Below are 22,367 nucleotides of genomic sequence, written 5' to 3' on the forward strand. Positions count from 1 at the left end.
CAAAGCACACAAACAGTTGTTCAGTGCGCCTAATAGAAGCCGTGTGCCCTACATAACATGCCAGCGCATGAACTGGGCAGAGGAGGTGCAATGTTGCCTCCCTGTCCCCAGTATGGGGTGGAAGACTAAAGCCGTCCAACTGTATAGCCCTCGACCTGAACGAATTCCTTAGGTTCTTGGGAACAAAGGAGTGGTTCGGTCTGAGTGTCGCCCCGCTACGGTCACCACGAATCAAAAGGCAACTTGGGTGCACCGACAGAGCGCAAGGCAAGCAGCAAAGCTGTTTTCAATGATAGCGCCTTCAGGGAGGAGAGCTTCAGAGGCTCAAACGGTTCTGTAACCAAAGCCTCGAGCACCAACGGCAGATCCCATTGCGGGGGGGAGACATGCCCCACTGGGCGCTGTCTCCTGACTCCCTGCAAAAAACGCATCATAAGCGGTTGACTAAAGACTGACTGCCGCCAAATCCCTCATGGCAGGATGAGATGGCTGCTGCATACACCTTAACTGTGGAATAAGCCAGCCCCCTGTCCACCAGTATCTGTAAATAGGACAGAATAGAGCCCAATGTACAAGATAGAGGCTCTAGACTCCTTTCTTCACACCACCGCTGGAATCCCAACCACTTCGTCCTGTAACAGGCTGTGGTGGATCCTGCTCTTGCTGCCTGGATAGTCTGTATAACTTTGTCAGACAGTCCACCCCGTCTCAGCCTGTCCCTCTCAGGAGCCAAGCCTGGAGAGGTTGGCCCAGAGTGGGTAACGCCCCTATTGCACCTGCTTTCTGTGGTTTGGAGCAATTTTGACATGAAAGTAAGCGTCCTTCAGGTCGATGGTTGTGAACCAATTGCCCGGCTGCACCAGTTCCAGTAATTGTTTGATGGTTAACATATGGAACTTTTTGCAGGCAATGTGCTGATTCAGGATGTGAAGATCCAGAATGGGTCTGAATTATCCTGTCTTCTTGGAAACCAGGAAGTACATGGAGTAAAGCCCCATTTCTCTGTCCTGAGAGTGCACAACAGACACAGCCTGTTTTTGCAACAGGGCCTGAATCTCTGTTGAAAGGAAACTTATCTCCTCCTGCGATGATAGATTTGCCTCTCTTATGCCCCTGAATGGAGGAGGGACGCTGCAGAACTGGAGTGAGTAACCCAGTCTCAGTGTCCTGTCCATCCACTCTGTCAGTACACAGCTGAGCTTCCATTCCCCATAAAACTGTGTTAAGGGAAATGCAAGCAGCTGTGAAGCGGCAGCTAAGAAGCTGTGGTACTCTCTGGTGGCCCACTCCGCCGCCAAACCTGTCAGGTGTTGTCTCGCTCGCTGAAGAGAAAAGGATGACAGTCAGGAGGTGTAGCTGCCTGATATACTGTGAACCTGCGAGCGCATTCAGGTAGGCTCGCCCTGATTGGCCGGCTACGTTTATACAACTTCAGTGTGTGAACGCTCGCGTATCATTGATGAGAGTAGTACCCATAGAGTCCACTAGAGGGCGGAGCCTGTGTGAGATAGTACCTCCCTCTGCTGCCTTTTGTCAGCTGCTCCTGTAATATCCTCAATATCCTTCAGATGTTCCTCCAGCAGCCGCAGCGTGTGGACGTTTCCAAAGTTTCCCAGATAATTGCTTTAATGTTTCCGTATGGCTCAATGAGACCCGAGGGTGTTCTTGATCCTCGCAGCGACGACCATGTTCAAAAAGATCAAAGCATCATGCAAATTTCATTAGACAGTCGTTCTCGGTGCAGGTCACTTTGAATTGGACCGGCCTCTGAAGAGATCATAGCTGCACTGACAGCTGGGCTGAGACTTATGATTTAATAAGCACAAGTTGCTGTCACGTTTTCAGAAATATCAAGTTTTAGTGATTTAGGACACAATATTATTTTGTATTAATCTGAAATCACTCCACGTGGCATACCTCCAACTTCCACCATCTTTAAAAAGTAACAAGCCAATGTGAATTAGAAAATAAATATTACATTTGGGAAAATAACATCGGCAATATATTAGATTTTCCAAAATAAACATCTACATTATAACAGAAATTGATGAATAATTCCCAACACAAGTTTTAAAATAAGTTTATTTTAAATGGCTTGTTCAATCAGATCAACACTCCTTCATTCATAAAGATATTTAATTTATAAATAATACTTTGTAGAGGCTTGTTTTTAAAGGTCCCATGTCATGGCCATTTCTACTGATCATAATTCCATTGTTGAGGTCTACTAGAATAGATTTACATTGTCCAAACTCACATTGGTTTCTCTTACAGCATCTCTGTATAGTATGTGTATTCACTCTGTCCTAAACAGCTTGTTGGAGCTCCTTCCCCCCCCTCCCTGTGAGCCCAGTGTGCTCTGATTGGTCAGCTCGCCCACTCTGTTCTGATGAGTCCACCACCGTAACGGAACATCAGTGATTATGTGTTACAATGGCGTTAGCAACCAGAAAATGACACCAGTAATGACAAACAGATGAGAATGCTGCGTGGAGTCTGGGTGCCGTGTTGGCGGGACGTTACGCGGCTCGCTGCTGTGAGGAGGGGACAGTGTGAGCTCTATTACTGGTGTCGTTTCCTGGTTGCTGCGTGGGGTCTGCGAGACTGCGAGACAGCGCGACACTCAGCCTGAACTCAGCCTGAGCACCATGGACGCGGGAAGGGGGGGTGCTGAGGGGGCTGCAGCACCCCCATCTGTGAGGCTCCACTAGCACCCGCACCCCCAAACGCGGCGCACCTACAGTGTAAGCACGCCACAGTTTCGCCGCTGCGAGGCTCCACTACTGTTCTCTCTCCTGCCTTCTGGGAGAAGATACAGGAGCTTCAAGTCACGGACAAACAGACTCAAAAACAGCTTCTACCCCTGGGCCGTCAGGCTGCTTAACCACCACACATAATGCAATAACCATAACCATTCTCACACATACACACACTTTTAATGCACTTTATATACTATTTTTATATCAATATTTGTAACTATTTATTCCCCCCTATGATTGTTTATGTTGTCTGTCCTATTGCCGTGTTTTTTAGTGTTCTGTATGTGTTTGTATTTTTTGCACACCGGGACAGAGTTGCACTCTGAATCTTGTTATACTCTGTGTACAATGACAATAAAAGGCTTTAACTTTAACTTTTAACTTTAACACTAGCACCCCCCCCCCCCCCCCCCCCCCCCAGCGCGTCACAGTTTCGCCGCTGATAGAGTGTGTGTGTATGAGGAGCTCCACGGATTGGTCCATTTGGGTATGGTCACGTCACTGTACCCAGGAAGAAACAGAAAAATCTCCAACGAGGCGTTCTGGGGCAGCATAGACAGGTCTTTTCTGTGTTAGAGTTTTACTCGCTACAGGGTGTACTTTGAGGGTTTGTGACTTTGCAGACCGTTTACATGCAGAAAAACCTTCATAACACACAAGGGGATGGGTAATAACCAGAAAAGCATGACATGGGACCTTTAAACTTTTTAATAAGTAGTTTCAATTTAAACAAAACAGAGCATTCGATGACATGGGTCCCTCAAAATAGATGTATTTAAACGTTTGTTTCTACATATGTGTAACAGACAAAGAAACGGACATTTACAAAAAGGAGGATGTTTGCAAATTGTCCGTCACATGAACATGACAACGGACACAGTTTTGTTACAGCACCCTCTTTTTAATCAATTAAAGCTTCTGCAGTTTCTTTCTCTGAGCTGTGCCGCATATCTCTTTAGCAACAGATCCTAACGAAACCATCAAAGGCTGATTCTTTTAATCTTTTTGTCAATTTCTTCTCTAAAAACAATCAAATCCCTGGAGATATTAGGCAAAAGCTACATCCTCTGAAGGTCTGGGCTGTACCACTAATCACCAGCTAGTGTCAGTAAAGCACCAAGAAAGACATGTATACCAGTGTTCCAGCAGTGTGTGACTGACAAACAGAATAGTTGATCTAAAGCCGTACTTTGTCTCCAAATGTAGCTCAGCACTAAAGTTGAGTGGATTTTTCTCTTGTTGTCTCTCTTGATAGAGATTATATAAAGAAATGATAGGTATAACGGTTGCTTTTTGTTCTGTAGCAGAGGCTAGGATGACCTTTTAATATATACATCATTTTGAATAGATCTGTAATGAATTGAATTACAGGTCATATTATTGATAATATATACATCTTTTGAAGTTATTTAAAATAAAATGTTTTTTTTTAATCTCTCACTCGAGCTCTCAGACTTTTTGAATAACTTGGGCGTATATTTAAAAACATGCATACAAAAGTTTTATGGTTGCTTTTTGTTCTGCAAAGAGGAATAGATGAGCTTTAATATATATATATTTTTATAGATAAAGAAAGTCTGCAATAATATGCAATATTATCAACAGTTGTTGTTGTTGTTTTTTAATATCTTTCTCTTTTGCTCTCTATTAGTTTTATCAGTTGCTTTTAGTTCTGCAGCAGAGGATAAGATGAACTTTTAATATATACGTATTTTTGTATAGATAAATACGACTGAGTTTTTATTTTAAATGTGGTCTGTTATTAATTGAATTAAGGGTCACATGATTGACACTATGCACATTTATTTTAAATACTTTTCTCCGTCTCTCTTTGTTGTGCCAGTTATTTGGCTGGGTCGGGGACAGGTTTAAACACCAGGTGGCAGTGTTTGCGGTCATGGCCATCATGGCTGTGCAGGGCGTGGCCAACATGCAGGCGCAGTGGGCGATCATCGGAGAGTTCAGCAACATGCCTCAGGAGGAGCTGCTGGACTGGATCCAGGAAAACACCCCGCCTGGTGAGTGAAGGATCAATAAACCTTAGGAACGGGCACTTCTATAATTGTATCCATTTCTTTTTAACACTTATTATTAACTATTTAATTATTAAGCAATGGAGTTTGTTGGCAACTTCCATGGTTGTAATACGTGTGTTTTAATGCCCATAAAATAATAAAATGAGAGTTAAAAAGCAGAACATTTGAAAGAATATATCGGGATATCAAACAAATGTGCTTGGGATATTTTACGTTACACATAAAGCATGTGACTTCAAACGTCCACTGAAGCTTCTGCTACGCCGATGAGATGATTAAATGGTAGAATATAAACAAATTCACCTCACTGCTCCACATAGATCTGATGTGACCTTCACGCGTTGTTTTTCACTGTTTAAACTTCCTCTGGTGCTCTTTGAATTGCTTCATCATCTCTTCTGCAATGGTTTAATGTTTTTTTCAAAATGGAGAATTTGCGACACCTGCTGCTTAACTCGATAAACAAAAATGTAATTAATTTTATTGTCTTGTTCACTAGAGATACCATTTGAACGTACACCCGTCAGCCAATTAGAAATAAGTATTTTCCATGGCTTACATTATTAAACCGTACAAAGTAGAGAAATATAAAAAAGGAAGAAGTGGTGGTGTAGAAACTCAACAACATTGTCTTGTTTTTGTGTGTGACTGATGCAGATTCTATGTTTGCCGGAGCCATGCTCACTATGGCCAGCGTGAAGCTCTCCACAGGGCGGCCCATCGTCAACCACCCCCACTACGAAGACGCTGGTCTGAGGTCAGTGAAACTCACAGCAGCCCAACTGCTGAATCGGCCTCAGTAAATTCTAAAAGTATAATCCAATATGGCCCACAAATGAAACCTGTGCTTGTCTTATATTGTACTTCTTAAATATAAATGTAAAAATATATTACACAGCAGTATTCATGTGTTAATAAGGCCACTTTCTAATAAATTCAGTCAATTAAAGTTGGAAACATTTTCTAACATATCTTAATTGATTAAAAAAAGGCCCACTGACTTATTTACCTAACAAGCTTGAAATACACCCTTCATATTTCCCAAACTGAGGGATGAGCTGCCAACAAAATAAATGAAACCCTAAGGAGAGCTGTGGCATTTTCAAGTATCAAGCATAATTGACCTACATTTGATTAATTTTGCTGACTTACAGTATTACATGTTACTTGTTATCCGCTTTTATCCAAAGCGACTTACATACTCATTACTTTGGGCATTCCCCACAGGAGCAATTGGGTGAAGTGTCGTGCACAGGGACGACATGCTGACTGCAGTGGGGTTTGAACCTGTGCCACACGCCTTATAATTAGCTTATTAGGCAATATACCTCTCGTCTAGCGAGTGACCCAGCCCTTCGTATATTTTTCTGTATTTGGGCCTCGGTGAAAAAAGTTTGGACACCCCTGATTTAACCCTCCTATTGTCTTCGTTTTTCCCCCCTTACTTTGGTGTTCACGGTCAAATTTGACCGGTCCTGTTTTAGCAGCTATTACATTAACACAAAAACCATTAATCATCACCAAATTTAATTTAACACCCTTTCAAACTGTACATATTGTATCAGACTACTGGTATACATGAAAAACTGCAGTAAATATTAGGGCTGTCAAGTTAACGCATTAATAACGCGTTAATAACGCGTTATTAATTTGATTTTTTTAACGCCACTATCTATTTTAACGTGCGATTAACGCATGTGTATTTGTCCTCAGCCCGCCCCGTAGTTTCAGAGCCCAAAGGCTTGACGTTGTTGTTGTTGTTGTTGTTAGTTGGATGGTGGGAGATTCTAGCGAGAGATATGGATACAAAAAAAGGTGTTTTAAACAGCAAGCCAAACCCACAGCTGATGCTGACATCCCCGCTCCTGCCGCTCGCTTGTGGCAGACCACGCTTGAAAGTTTGTCGGGGAGATGCCTGGACACTTCTACGAGCAGCAAGCTTTTAACAGCGATAGCTAAATGGGTGGCTACAGCTTAACATTGTGGAGGACGAGGGGCTGCGTTAGATCATTCGGATCGCATCCAACGTGTCGACTGCACATCACAGCGCATTATTTTGACCCACAGTGGGAACGTCTCATGCTTTGACTGTTATGAAGACAGAGGAGCGGCATTTCGCCGACAAAGGCTTGTCTGTTTGAGCAACTGGCTCAGTGCAAAGAAGTACACAGGGTTGGGAGAGAGTGTAAGAGAGAGAGAGAGAGAGAGAGAGAGAGAGAGAGAGAGAGAGAGAGAGAGAGAGAGAGAGAGAGGTTCCAGGTTGTTGTGTAGAGAATATTCAGGAGAATATTTGTCATTGTTCCAATGATAATAAACAAACATTTGCAGAAAGCATATTTGTCCACTCATATGTTGATACGAGTATTAAAAACTTGAAAAATATTCCTCTAAGGTACATTTAGAACAGATAAAAAATGTGCGATTAATTTGCGATTAATCGCGATTAACTATGGACATAATGCGATTAATCGCGATTAAATATTTTAATCGACTGACAGCCCTAGTAAATATACAAAGAATAGACACTGAACATGTATTGCATGTGCCAGGTGTGATCCATGTGGGGGGATGGGCACATGAGAGCGGGAAATGTGTCAAATATTTCTGTGTGTGTGTGTGTGTGTGTGTGTGTGTGTGTGTGTGTGTCAGGTGTGATTCACATGGGGGGATGGGCACATAAGGGGGGGGACACATCTAGAGTATATGTGTGTGCGTGCATGTGGGTGTTTATGTGTGTGTGTGTGTGTGTGTGTGTGTGTGTGTGTGTGTGTGTGTGTGTGTGTGTGTGTTTTATCTGATCCGGAGGGTTACTAATTCCTTTTCTTCATGGCGGTCATTTTTGACCGGGAACACCATGGGTGTTACAAAGTTGACTAAATCATCCAAAATCCAATGAAAGTGGTGATCAGCAATTGTATATGTTCAAATGTCTACTGTGAAGGATATCATAAAGCCTTAATGCAATCGAATGTAAAACAAAAAAATTATGATTGATGAAAGTAGTAAATTGGTCAGATTTGACCCGAAGACAACAGGAGGGTTAAAGGAGGGTTTTTATTCACTATTATTATTTTTGCTATTTTTTAAATAAACAGATGATGACTTAATTTGATGCAAATTGATCGACTGACCATTCAGAAATTAACACAGTAATTGAATATATATATTATTCAGAAATGGGCCATTACGCTTAAATAGTCATTTTACTTTTGCACCTTTCCTGAAGCACGATTTTAAATGCAGCACTTTAACTGGTAACAAAGAGACTTGCACCTCTGTACTGCTTTACTTTGCATTTAGTTGTTCTCCAACTTGTGCACCGTATCAATGCTTTATTGTGCTCCTCGCAGGGAGAAAACCAAGCTGGTGTACTCCATGTACAGCCGCATGTCTGCAGACACAGTGAAGGGGAACCTGATGACGCTGGGGGTGGACTTCTTCGTCCTGGAGGATTCCTGGTGCACCCGGAGAACCAGGTACCTCCACATCACCAGAGCCCTCTCACAGGAGGGGGGAGTTTTCAACCTGTTTTCTGTCATATTTTATTTTATAATATGATAACACTGTATTGCAAGATAAAGTCTGGAATCTTTCCTGCAACATCAACGAATAAGATTTAAGGAAATTGTTCAGACACTCAACAAACATTACAATCACAGAAGATAATATTTCAGAAACAGGTTTATTACCAGGTAGGTTACACCAGAGCCGTATAATAGAAGAGTTACAACATCTCCGTTCACTCCAATGGACCAGTTTTTTTACAGCAATGGCGGATCGTGGAGCCGTCAATAGTTCCCCGGAAGTCAGCGGCAAGCTAACTTCCGGGCAGCAGCACAGTAGAGTTGCAGCATAATAGACCGTTCGTGATGGACTTTTAAAGGTAAGAAGACGTTTAAAGATTTATATTGCGGATATTATCAGCACATCTGAGTCAAATGAACATGTGTATTAAAGGATGTTAGTGGATTATCCCTAAATCAGTAGATTTAGGGAACGTTTACAGATAACAGATTAGGCTAGGATACCGGATAAAGTTAGCAACACACGTTAACCATGAACAGCTATTAATCCGTTCTCCTAATGTTATTTCATCCAACGTTGTGGAATTAGAGAAAAAGGGCTTCTAAACGTGATTTTTTTGTGGGGTGGAGGAATATAATATTAGTTAAATATAACATTGGGGCACGTGTGATTGTAATGAGTGGAGGTGGAGAAATTACGATCTCCATTTTGGAGTAGGCCTACAAACTAGTATAATAAAGTTAACATTACACAATAATAAGGAAGAGAGCTATTTGTGTGATACATCGCTATTGATATTAATTTAGAGTGCATATTTGAGACTTCCAAACAGTAAACAAAAACGTAATTTATGAGTGTTTTTAGTGTATTCTGTTGATTATTACCTGTCTGTATTATGTTGCAGCTCAGCTGATTTTGAAATGATGGCAAAGGGAGAGTGAAAACACAAGGTACATTTAATACTACTGTTGTATATTAGTAAGCATACTAAACATGTATTCTATCACTGTATTATATAAGTAATCTTGTTAGTGTATATTAGTAACCTACTGTATGGCAGGTGGAGGGGCAGTGATGTTACAGGTGGAGGACTTACTGGACATGTATACACTCATTACATACTGTACGTAAAATACGACCAAGAATGTGAGACAACTTTATACAAATTCATATCACATCCATTACTGATGCCATTTGTCATACTTTGTTAAACTCACAAATAATAAAGTTCCATAACTTCAGTTGGAAACAAAGACCACACCTTATCTCCCCAAGGCAATTTCCCATCCAATAGGTGTGCTATATAGGTGTTTATAAAACGGACAAGTAAAATCAAGCAATCTGATTGGTTCTTAGCCGTGGTATACTGAGCGTATACCACGGGTAGAATTGTAAATTACTTTTCACAACAACTCAGTATCCCTCCGCGTCTGAGATAAACAGTATACAGTTGGGCTGAAAAGCAAACTGCCTGCAGTTTGCTTTTCAAACTGAAACAAGAAAGCAGTGTAAAGTAACGGGGCAGAAACCCTCCTTTTTACGCAACGGCCCAGACATAGACATCAAACGGCAAAAACATATTCAGTGTACAGTTCCTTTGGCATTAGGGCAGGGATATTTAGATACTTTCCAAGGTTTGACATAATGAATTGTGCTACTTTTAAAGCAAGCAACGATGTTTTCAAATCTGTAATCAAAAAGGTCTGCAAAAACATTTAAGATTAACTTCGACCTCCGGGGGGGGGGGGTCTTACTATGGAGGAGTGGATTGAGGAGTGCCTATCTCCAGAACAAAAAGCACCTAAACGACGACATGTAGAGCTACGTGAAGAGCAGGTAGACCAACTGGAAAAGTATCACCATTCAAAAGCTTTCTGATGCGGGTCTTGAAACAAAGCAGAGAAATTATGACCGTTAGTGGCCACAGGTGCGAAAGCTCTCTCCAGAGCTACTGGAAGCCGAATCTCGGGGACCGGAGAAAGTGGAGCAATATTCTCGCCACGCCAAGCAACAGCCTAGAACAACCTCAGCCTATACAAGTAACCACGTAAGCCATGCTACTGATGCTGGACAGTTTTTCAGTGGGTGCACAATAAACGGCAACATACACATTAATGTAAATAAATAGCCAAATAATGGATCAACGCTCTCTGTCTAATATGTTCGCTAGCTGTTGTTAGTGTTGTTGCATAGCAACCACTTCGCACTATGTTTCGTGCAGAAGGCAACAGAGGGACTATTTTATTTTGAACATCATTATTTACTAATAAAAACTATTTAAATTAGAGTGTGTATTTTTCTTTCATATTGCCACACTTGGTAACCGTTTTATAAAAGCAATAGCTCACTTCAGGCCGTGATATATGCTCATTATATCACAGCTAAGGGGGTTGTCGACCCTCCGCTTCGCGTCGGGCCGAACCACGCCCCTTAGCTGTGATATAATGAGCATATACCACGGCCTGTCGTGAGCTATTGCTTAAGTATAACCCATTCTCCTGTCTGTTTCTCCCTCTTTCAGCACAAGAACCAGAGGGGGATTCAATAGAGCCTGAATACCTGCACTGAGACCCTCACCCTGCACCTCAACTCTCAGAGTTCTTCAAGCCTTTCCCTGTTATTTGTATTAAACCAAACATTAAGCTTCCCAATGGTGTGGTCTTCGTTTTGTGAAAAAGTGCAAATGCAGTGTTTGAATATGATTACCTCACATATTTTGTTGCGGCTGTCTGTTTTGATTGTTAAATTGCTCCTGCTGACTTGAGCCAGCCATTTTTTCCTCCTCTCTGTGTCAGTGGGGAAGCCGTACATTCTGATTCTTACTCCTTTCTCTGAACGATTGGAGCATCCCCAGGCAGCACAGCAAACCATGGTGGAGACTATATGCCAGGACAACACGGAGGAAAAGGCACAGACAAACTGCATGACATGCTATTCAATGTTTATTGAATTCCATGTATTTACAATGGATGTTCATGTTGCTGCTAGTCCATTGATAGTCACCTGTTGGTCTCCTGTCCTTTCTGAAAGTCATAAAGAGTACATTAGTCATTTAGATTACTTATGTCCTCAAGTACCATGGAATTACTGAAACCACCATGAATTAAAAAAATGGTAGAAATTAATCTAATCTAAATTTTGAAGCATTCCTTACCATCCCCTCCCTCTAAATATATCAATAAACATTAGGAAGTGATGCTCCTGACTACCATACCTGTTTAAGAAGATAATATTTGTTTTAAATAATTCAAAGCAATACACAACAGCAACAGGCTCTTTAACCAAGGCAACGTTAGCCTAACATGTATATGTTAACAAGTAAACTAGCTGTTCACACTATTCCTAATATTATCCATAAATATTAGCAGATTCTATTTATTTTTTAAAACATATTGATGTAAATACATACACATATCGGTATGTTGTATAAATATTGTAAATTAAGACCTTTATTCACTACTTATTACCAAAAATCGTAGTTCTATCTCCGGTAATCATGCATTCATATGTCCCGCCACGAACTTCCGGGGAACTATTGACTCTCCCTGAACCACGTGACGATCAAGCATTTTGGACTTCCGCTGTCGTAACTCTTCTATCTATATGGCGCTGGGTTACACATATGAGGAATCTGACTTGGTGTCGTGGTGCATAAAAACAAGAATTAAAAACAGAGGAAGAGAACTAGAAAAATATTTTGGAATAATACAAAATATATAGTAAAATATAATATAACAGTATTTACATTGCATTTGATCTGGGGTTAAACTTTATTTTGCACTAAAGAGGAAATATTATGCTAATGTTCAGGTTCATATTTGTATTGTGTGACTCTAACGTGGCACACAAACCTTTATATCACACTACAGAAGAGGGGAAACCCCTACAAGCATAATAGGGCCTCTTTAACTGGTGCCGAAAAGAGTGTTTCTGTATGGTTAAATCATGGCACCCTGTATTCTGTAATTGATGGTAACCACTCATGTGTGCATTTTAGGACATGGTTATGTATATATATTATATATAATCATTTAAAAAATCTAAATTGACTTGAATTGCAGGACAAATAGTGTGTAATTATCATTAACCATGTCTTCCTTTCTCTTCGCTCAGGCCCGGGTGCAGCATGCCTGAGATCTGGGACATTGAGGATTCCCAAAACGTTGGTAAAGTTCCCCTTTGCACCCACATGTCCAGAAGCTCACGACCCCACTTCACCACAGTCTTCTCCAACGACATCTACAAAGTTCTAAAAGTCTCCAAAGATCTCAGATAACACAGTGAGATGGACTAGTTCAGCACCTGTTGATCTTTCACTAGGTTTTGATCAGTCACTGACATTGCTGCTTTTTACTCGAAGCCCAACGGTCCCCCCTCTTTGCGGTGCTGTGATTCACTGAGCGGTTGGACATTTCGCCCTGACTTCTCAGTGTCTGTGGACTGTTGCCAACCATCTTTACTGCTGCATTGTTTTCATACAGCAATGTTTCCATTACACCAAAAGGTTTCCTAGCTTTTTATTGTTCTCTTGGTTCTGTCATATAGAATCTTTACTTTCGGAAACAGTGTTTTCAAAGACATGCTGTTCATACATCAGTATTATTTCTTAATGTTAGGAATTTATTTTCTTTGACTTTGGCTTAAGAAGTACATTTTGTCTGGCAGGCCCAATCATTGATGTCCACATACTGTGAAGCAATACCCTTTGCAAACTTGACAAAATCTGACTTCTTCTATTGTTCTGCACAGCGCTGATCTGGGGAAAGATTTTTCTGTAGTACGCTATTTTTATATTTTATTTGTGTGTAAGTATTTTTATGCAAAAGTTGTTGAAATGTTTCTTTAGAGGCCAGCAGTGTTTAAAGAGTCTTTGGAAAATGATGTTCCCATGTTTGGAAGCTTTTAAATACAATTTTTACTGCATATCATTCAGCTTTCAGCAGGCAAACTTTATTCCTTATCCAGTTATAAAATGGCAGAAAGAGTTGTGTTTTTTATGGCAAAACAAGTAGACTACCTCTAACTGTGCCCTGTCAGACCTTTTTTGTAAATACCCACATTTTTCGTGAAATACAACTGTACGGCCTTTAAAAGGTTATCTTTCTTTCTCATTGTATTTTTTGCCAAAGGAAGTCTTGTTATTAATGCTTTTTACAGAAAAACACAAACGGCTCAAGCATACAGAGGAAACTGGTCTTTGTTTGGGCCTCCAGACATACATTAGTTGTTTGAACTTTAATATTGTCTGCGGCCCTTCAGTTATCAAGATACCACTCTTACAGACATGATGGGGATTGATCTTCTGATCTAACTTTGGGTAAGAAAGCTTTCAGATGTCTTTTATAATATTTGTCTATTTTGTCTGTATTTAAATAAATAAAAAACCTGCCTTCAGAACCATTGCTTTCACTGTTCTTTAATGATTGATAGAAACAAAAAATCAGTTATTTTCTTATGACATAAAACAAGCACATTCCCAAAAGGTGTACAAGTCCCGTGTAAAAGCAAAAGTCAAGGCAGACTTTTGTTGCAATCTCCAACAGTAAATCTTGACGTCATGCAAACAATGAAATTTAAGGTGCACATATTTTGGATGCTTTGTGTACACATTACAGCATCTTTGCAAATCCATTACATTGAATGCTAATCCAGTGCAGAGCCAAACACCTCCACCTCACAGAGGGTCAGGTACTCCTCTCTTCCAGGGATACCTATGTAAACATAGCGGCCGTCCATCCCGTTGAGAAACTGGAACTCAGCTGTTTCAGCTGCCGGGATGCTGGTGATTACAGCAAACCTGTAGAAGAAGCAGAAATCACTACGTTAACCTCAGGAAGGGTTTATTGAAGTAATAGGCTTTTCATTTTAAGTTCAACATGCACTCAAAGCGTCATTAGGTTTCTACGCTTTACTTGGTTAGAATGTTGGTTGCAGATCTTTTACTGTAATTAGGGCTTGATAATGAACAATATTTATATTTCAGTAATGTTTAAATAAATGTTTTCAAATCATGTCACAGAATCACAATTGACGACCCTCGATCAGGCCTTTAATTTGGCGACCTTGGTATTTGTCAATTACTGTGATCAGATCAGAACACATTGCAGGAATCATTCATAAATGAAGGGTAGTCCCGCTCCAATCCTATTTCTTGGCAATGTAAGGATTTTTAATCCAAAATGTAGCACCAGGTAAACTTGAGAGAGAAAAACTGAATAATTGTTCCTCAAACGTGTTCCAACAAAATACCAATTTAGTGACTTTTTAATATTAGTATTGTAATAGGACAGGCTCTAAGTTACCTGGGATTGTCAGCACCATTGTTTACAAGAGAATCTCCAATGCGGATCTCGGCTCCATTGAGTCGTTCGGGGACTTCATTTCGGTTGGTTATCTTAACAGAAAACACTTTGTATGTTTTGGACAGAGTCAGCCTCCACCAGGGGTTCACATCATTGTTTGTGTGAGTGCAGGAACCGTCACCCCACGTGGGGGACCGATTCCCATCAATGGCTCTATCTGCAGGGCCAGACCCATACACTGATGACTGTGCGGCTGTTCCTTGAACGGCCAGGTTCTCTCCTGCAATAAAAAAACAAAACAAAGATTTAGGTTAAATCAATAACATGTATGACTCCTGATGCAGATTGTTTTTTATTATACTGTTTCACCATGACTCTCAAAAGATTTGATTTAATTTGCCGTCAGGATGAAGGACATAAAAGGGATAACCCCACCATATACTGTATAAACAAATAACTACCATACAGTTATTTGTTATTGGAAAAGAGGAATTAAAGTAATATAATGCTGTAGTCTATAATATATTGTGTCTATATTTAAAGTTATATATAACTACAACTGCACTAAGTTTAACTAAATGTCAGTTTTGGCAAATTAAACATTAAATAAAATAAGACTTGTTTTAGTAATCATAAGTGACATGAAAGGCTGGTACATCCTTTCTCTTTTTCCTATTAATGGGACCATATTTTACAACTTGAACATCATGCTGGATTGAAGAAGACTTGAAACAAACAATTGAGATCATAAACTAATGGTTACACTCTTTCCAGCGGTAATACATCAAGTGAGTTGCAAGAACATTTTTCATAGACTTCTACACAATCAGACTTTTAGAAAGAATGCAGGTTTTAGGGACTTCTGCATTGAGTTAACTTTTCAGCCACTTGGCTTTTATGACAGTTCCTTGTTTAGATGGAAATCACACATTATTTATGTAAGATCCCAAACCCTCACCAGTTGGGGCAAGGTACCCGTAGACTTCCACCTCACAGAGGGTCAGGTACTCCTCTCTTCCAGGGATACCTATGTAAACATAGCGGCCGTCCATCCCGTTGAGAAACTGGAACTCAGCTGTTTCAGCTGCCGGGATGCTGGTGATTACAGCAAACCTGTAGAAGAAGCAGAAATCACTACGTTAACCTCAGGAAGGGTTTATTGAAGTAATAGGCTTTTCATTTTAAGTTCAACATGCACTCAAAGCATCATTAGGTTTCTACGCTTTACTTGGTTAGAATGTTGGCTGCAGATCTTTTACTGTAATTAGGGCTTGATAATGAACAATATTTATATTTCAGTAATGTTTAAATAAATGTTTTCAAATCATGTCACAGAATCACAATTGACGACCCTCGATCAGGCCTTTAATTTGGCAACCTTGGTATTTGTCAATTACTGTGATCAGATCAGAACACATTGCAGGAATCATTCATAAATGAAGGGTATTCCCGCTCCAATCCTATTTCTTGGCAATGTAAGGATTTTTAATCCAAAATGTAGCACCAGGTAAACTTGAGAGAGAAAAACTGAATAATTGTTCCTCAAACGTGTTCCAACAAAATACCAATTTAGTGACTTTTTAATATTAGTATTGTAATAGGACAGGCTCTAAGTTACCTGGGATTGTCAGCACCATTGTTTACAAGAGAATCTCCAATGCGGATCTCGGCTCCATTGAGTCGTTCGGGGACTTCATTTCGGTTGGTTATCTTAACAGAAAACACTTTGTATGTTTTGGACAGAGTCAGCCTCCACCAGGGGTTCACATCATTGTTTGTGTGAGTGCAGGAACCGTGACCCCACGTGGGGGACCGATTCCCATCAATGGCTCTATCTGCAGGGCCAGACCCATACACTGATGACTGTGCGGCTGTTCCTTGAACGGCCAGGTTTTCTCCTGCAACTAAAAAACAAAACAAAGATTTAGGTTAAATCAATAACATGTATGACTCCTGATGCAGATTGTTTTTTATTATACTGTTTCACCATGACTCTCAAAAGATTTGATTTAATTTGCCGTCAGGATGAAGGACATAAAAGGGATAACCCCACCATATACTGTATAAACAAATAACTACCATACAGTTATTTGTTATTGGAAAAGAGGAATAAAAGTAATATAATACTGTAGTCTATAATATATTGTGTCTATATTTAAAGTTATATATAACTACAACTGCACTAAGTTTAACTAAATGTCAGTTTTGGCAAATTAAACATTAAATAAAATAAGACTTGTTTTAGTAATCATAAGTGACATGAAAGGCTGGTACATCCTTTCTCTTTTTCCTATTAATGGGACCATATTTTACAACTTGAACATCATGCTGGATTGAAGAAGACTTGAAACAAACAATTGAGATCATAAACTAATGGTTACACTCTTTCCAGCGGTAATACATCAAGTGAGTTGCAAGAACATTTTTCATAGACTTCTACACAATCAGACTTTTAGAAAGAATGCAGGTTTTAGGGACTTCTGCATTGAGTTAACTTTTCAGCCACTTGGCTTTTATGACAGTTCCTTGTTTAGATGGAAATCACACATTATTTATGTAAGATCCCAAACCCTCACCAGTTGGGGCAAGGTACCCGTAGACTTCCACCTCACAGAGGGTCAGGTACTCCTCTCTTCCAGGGATACCTATGTAAACATAGCGGCCGTCCATCCCGTTGAGAAACTGGAACTCAGCTGTTTCAGCTGCCGGGATGCTGGTGATTACAGCAAACCTGTAGAAGAAGCAGAAATCACTACGTTAACCTCAGGAAGGGTTTATTGAAGTAATAGGCTTTTCATTTTAAGTTCAACATGCACTCAAAGCATCATTAGGTTTCTACGCTTTACTTGGTTAGAATGTTGGCTGCAGATCTTTTACTGTAATTAGGGCTTGATAATGAACAATATTTATATTTCAGTAATGTTTAAATAAATGTTTTCAAATCATGTCACAGAATCACAATTGACGACCCTCGATCAGGCCTTTAATTTGGCGACCTTGGTATTTGTCAATTACTGTGATCAGATCAGAACACATTGCAGGAATCATTCATAAATGAAGGGTATTCCCGCTCCAATCCTATTTCTTGGCAATGTAAGGATTTTTAATCCAAAATGTAGCACCAGGTAAACTTGAGAGAGAAAAACTGAATAATTGTTCCTCAAACGTGTTCCAACAAAATACCAATTTAGTGACTTTTTAATATTAGTATTGTAATAGGACAGGCTCTAAGTTACCTGGGATTGTCAGCACCATTGTTTACAAGAGAATCTCCAATGCGGATCTCGGCTCCATTGAGTCGTTCGGGGACTTCATTTCGGTTGGTTATCTTAACAGAAAACACTTTGTATGTTTTGGACAGAGTCAGCCTCCACCAGGGGTTCACATCATTGTTTGTGTGACTGCAGGAACCGTGACCCCACGTGGGGGACCGATTCCCATCAATGGCTCTATCTGCAGGGCCAGACCCATACACTGATGACTGTGCGGCTGTTCCTTGAACGGCCAGGTTTTCTCCTGCAACTAAAAAACAAAACAAAGATTTAGGTTAAATCAATAACATGTATGACTCCTGATGCAGATTGTTTTTTATTATACTGTTTCACCATGACTCTCAAAAGATTTGATTTAATTTGCCGTCAGGATGAAGGACATAAAAGGGATAACCCCACCATATACTGTATAAAGAAATAACTACCATACAGTTATTTGTTATTGGAAAAGAGGAATAAAAGTAATATAATACTGTAGTCTATAATATATTGTGTCTATATTTAAAGTTATATATAACTACAACTGCACTAAGTTTAACTAAATGTCAGTTTTGGCAAATTAAACATTAAATAAAATAAGACTTGTTTTAGTAATCATAAGTGACATGAAAGGCTGGTACATCCTTTCTCTTTTTCCTATTAATGGGACCATATTTTACAACTTGAACATCATGCTGGATTGAAGAAGACTTGAAACAAACAATTGAGATCATAAACTAATGGTTACACTCTTTCCAGCGGTAATACATCAAGTGAGTTGCAAGAACATTTTTCATAGACTTCTACACAATCAGACTTTTAGAAAGAATGCAGGTTTTAGGGACTTCTGCATTGAGTTAACTTTTCAGCCACTTGGCTTTTATGACAGTTCCTTGTTTAGATGGAAATCACACAAGTGTGTATCTTCTTGGTCGAATGCACTTATTGTAAGTCGCTTTGGATAAAAGCGTCAGCTAAATGCAATGTAATGTAATGTGTCGCTTTGCTGGGATTTCTTACATGGCAATGTGTTCACAGTTACATTTAAACAGTATTACCACAATAACAATAACTAGTTATTGGAGCAGCAAAACATACAGTATATATCTAATGTGAGCAGTGAGATTACAATATTTCATGCATTAAATAACTCTTTTTGTTGGAGCTAAAGCTATAATCTAGACCAGTGGTTCCCAACCAGGGGTTGTTAAAGTTTACGAAAGATAAGCAAGGTCGAGTGTCTCTTTAAAAGCTCTAGTCTTAACAAAAGATGTTGAAACTGCTAGAATAAGTGTAAAGGTCAATAGATAGATAGATAGATCGTACTTTATTGATCCCAAATTGGGAAATTGTTTTTGTTACAGCAGCATAAAAGGCTTTTTACAATAAAACAAAATATACAAGAATAGAAATAAAATAAAATATAAAATATACATGTCGAAATAGAAAATATACATGCAGATATTATATATATACAAAATTAAATGCTTAAATGTCAAGATTAAATGCATTTGTATTAAGGGTGACTTATCAACTAAGGAGCAGTTTGGTTAAATACGATTAGAAAAGGATTTAACAAGAAAAAATGTAGGCGCATCATCACAGATGAGTGAGGGGGCTCTTATAGAATGGAGACCAGCTCAAGGGGTAAACGAGACAAAAAAGGTTGGGAACCTCTGATCTAGACAATGAAACTTACTTTGTATAAACCTGCTTTTCTTGCTAACGGACAGCCTTACATTCACTTCCCTGATATGTTTTATAGTGAAGACGCCTTATACAAACAATTCATACTCACGATAAGTGGAGACTGAGCACGTCTCCATGAGGAGCATGAGAAGGAAAACACTGAGTTTCATCATTCTGGATGAGACCTAGGATAGTCATTAAAATAATATATTTAACATAAAACACATTTCTTTGTTATTTCTGAAAGGCATCATTTAAGAAATGAAAATCAGATCTAAGTGTATTGAAATAAATGATTTTTCGTAACCTGTCTGCAAGATACAAAACATCCCTGACACACCGGGGACACATATTTATGTATGAAAGACATCAAAAAGTGCATTTTGCATGATAGGTCCCCTTTAAAAGGAGGATAGTGCAACACACAATCAGGTGACAGGTCAAAATGCATCAGAGTTCATTGAGAAAGTGCAGCAGAGAGCAGGAGTTTGCTTCCTAAAAGGCTAAATTGTATTTTTATTTTCAAAGACTTCCACTGAGCAGGCATCCCTGATGTCTCTAGGTATTTTGTTCCATAGCTTTGGGGCATAATTAACGAAAGCTGCATCACCAAACGTCTTTTTGCGGCTGTTTCTGGGAACCTCTAACAAACCAGCAGCAGAAGAACGCAGTGTTCTTGACGGCTTGTGGCTGACAAGGGAGTTAGCAATATAGCTAGGTCCTTGCCCATTAAGGGCCTTATATGTCAGGAGGAGGACCTTCAAATCAATCCTAAAGTAAACAGGAAGCCAGTAAAGAGCTTCTAAAACTGGACTAATGTGTTCTCTCTTCTTAGTTCTGGTTATCCGCAGAGCTGCAGAGTTTTGGTTGAGCTGAAGTCTGTCAGTCGTTTTTTACGGGAGGTCACTGAAAAGTGCATTACAGTAGTCTATCCAGTTTGAGACGTAGGCAAGTATAAGTTTCTCAACATCTTTTTGATTTATGAATGTTTTTTTCTTTAGCAATGTTTCTAAGAAAAAATATGTTTTTGTTACATTGCTAATGTGAGAGCTGAAGCTTAGATCTGAATCTAATACGACACCAAGACTTGTGACCTCTGGTTTGATCCTAGGAGTAAATCTCCCCAGATTATTAACCAGAATTTCTGTTTTTACTTTTACTAATTGTTTAATACATTTTTGGGTGTAAGTATTTTTCAGTTCTAGCTTTTCAAATGTGAATTATTTTTGGATTTTGAGTTTTTAAGTAAAGGAGCCGAATACTTCTTCTACCACTGCAAACATTAATATTATTACAAAATGTTTGAAACATACAATATTTTAAAATAAAATAGTAGGAATGAGAATTTAAATGCTTACCCTGATTCCCAGTGAGAATAGAGGGTTTGTCCCAACAAAATAACTCTGAGTCGAAGTTACTTCAAGAAGTGTCTGTAGATAATAACCCTTAAAGCTGAGCTATTTGTATGATATCTTCCCCCAAAGTCGATCAATAATCATGATCAGCATCCAATCAGTTAATACCATGTAGTATACTCCCACGCACATGAGCCCAGTTCCAGTCAGCAGATCAAGGTTCCAGTAGTTATCTAACGACACACTGATGAAACATTCCCGTAAATTCAGGTTTGCGCAACCATTGCTTTAATCTCAGAGAAATAACTGCACTGATCCAACAGTTTCATTTAACTAGGATTTAGTTTATCACATTGACATATATATATATTATATATATATATATATATATATATATATATATTATATATATTGTGTCATAGCTACAAATGCAAGAGAAACATATGTTTATATGATGCCGTGTGCAGAGGTGGGAAAAGTACTTGGATCTTCTATTTAAGTAAAAGTAGAAGTACCAGAGTGTAGGAAAACTCTGTTACAGTTAAAGTCCTGCATTCAAAATATTTATCAATTAAAAGTAGAAAAAGTATTAGCTTCAAAATATAGTGAAAGTAGCGACAGTAAAAGTAGTAATTGTGCAGATTGGTCCATTTCAGAATAATATATATGATATGTTTTATAATGATTGATCATTAAAGTGTTCTCAAAGCTGGTAAAGGTGCAGCTAGTTTGAATGGCTTTGTATACTGCAGGGTAGCTTGTGAATTTACTCCAGGTGGAACTCAAGTCTTATTTAAGTGTTGATTATATTAAACTTCATTAATCCACATTTTTCTGTAGTTGTAGTTTTCAAAAGTTGTTGAAATGTTTCTTTAGAGGCCAGCAGTGTTTAAAGAGTCTTTGGACAATTCTCTTCCTATGTTTGGAAGCTTTGAAATACAATTTTTACTGCATATCATTCAGCTTTCAGCAGGCAAACTTTATTCCTAATCCAGTTATAAAATGACAGAAAGAGTTGTGTTTTTTATGGCAAAACAAGTAGACTACCTCTAACTGTGCCCTGTCAGAACCTTTTTGTAAATACCCACATTTTTTGTGAAATACAACTGTACGGCCTTAAAAAGGTTATCTTTCTTTCTTATTGTATTTTTTGCCAAAGGAAGTCTTGTTATTAATGCTTTCTACAGAAAAACACAAACGGCTCAGGCATACAGAGGAAACTGGTCTTTGTTTGGGCCTCCAGACATACATTAGTTGTTTGAACTTTAATATTGTCTGCGGCCCTTCAGTTATCAAGATACCACTCTCACAGACATGATGGGGATTGATCTTCTGATCTAACTTTTGGTAAGAAAGCTTTCAGATGTCTTTTATAATATTTATCTGTAGTTAAGAAAAGAAAAAAAAAAGAATGTATATAGTAAATATTGACGTCATGCAAACAACAACA

The 22,367-nt window shown here is 39.1% G+C and overlaps 1 protein-coding gene and 1 pseudogene across 1 annotated transcript; one reads left to right on the forward strand and one right to left on the reverse strand.

Annotated features, from left to right (window-relative positions):
* LOC117491562 overlaps positions 1-13,717 on the forward strand; it is a 33,904-nt pseudogene extending 20,187 nt beyond the window's left edge.
* A 3-nt stretch (positions 13,718-13,720) lies between these two features.
* On the reverse strand, positions 13,721-21,038 carry LOC117491531. The gene is made up of 8 exons (XM_034141559.1): positions 20,921-21,038; positions 19,672-19,747; positions 17,859-18,144; positions 17,199-17,353; positions 16,241-16,526; positions 15,581-15,735; positions 14,623-14,902; positions 13,721-14,117 (listed from the first exon to the last, which is right to left on the reverse strand). The coding sequence occupies exons 2-8, from the start codon at positions 19,733-19,735 to the stop codon at positions 13,964-13,966; spliced, it is 1,380 nt and encodes a 459-aa protein (XP_033997450.1). The 5' UTR covers positions 19,736-19,747; positions 20,921-21,038; the 3' UTR covers positions 13,721-13,963.
* Between the last annotated feature and the right edge of the window lie 1,329 nt (positions 21,039-22,367).

This window comes from Trematomus bernacchii, unplaced genomic scaffold, assembly GCF_902827165.1.
Source record: "Trematomus bernacchii unplaced genomic scaffold, fTreBer1.1, whole genome shotgun sequence".
NCBI lineage: Eukaryota > Metazoa > Chordata > Actinopteri > Perciformes > Nototheniidae > Trematomus > Trematomus bernacchii.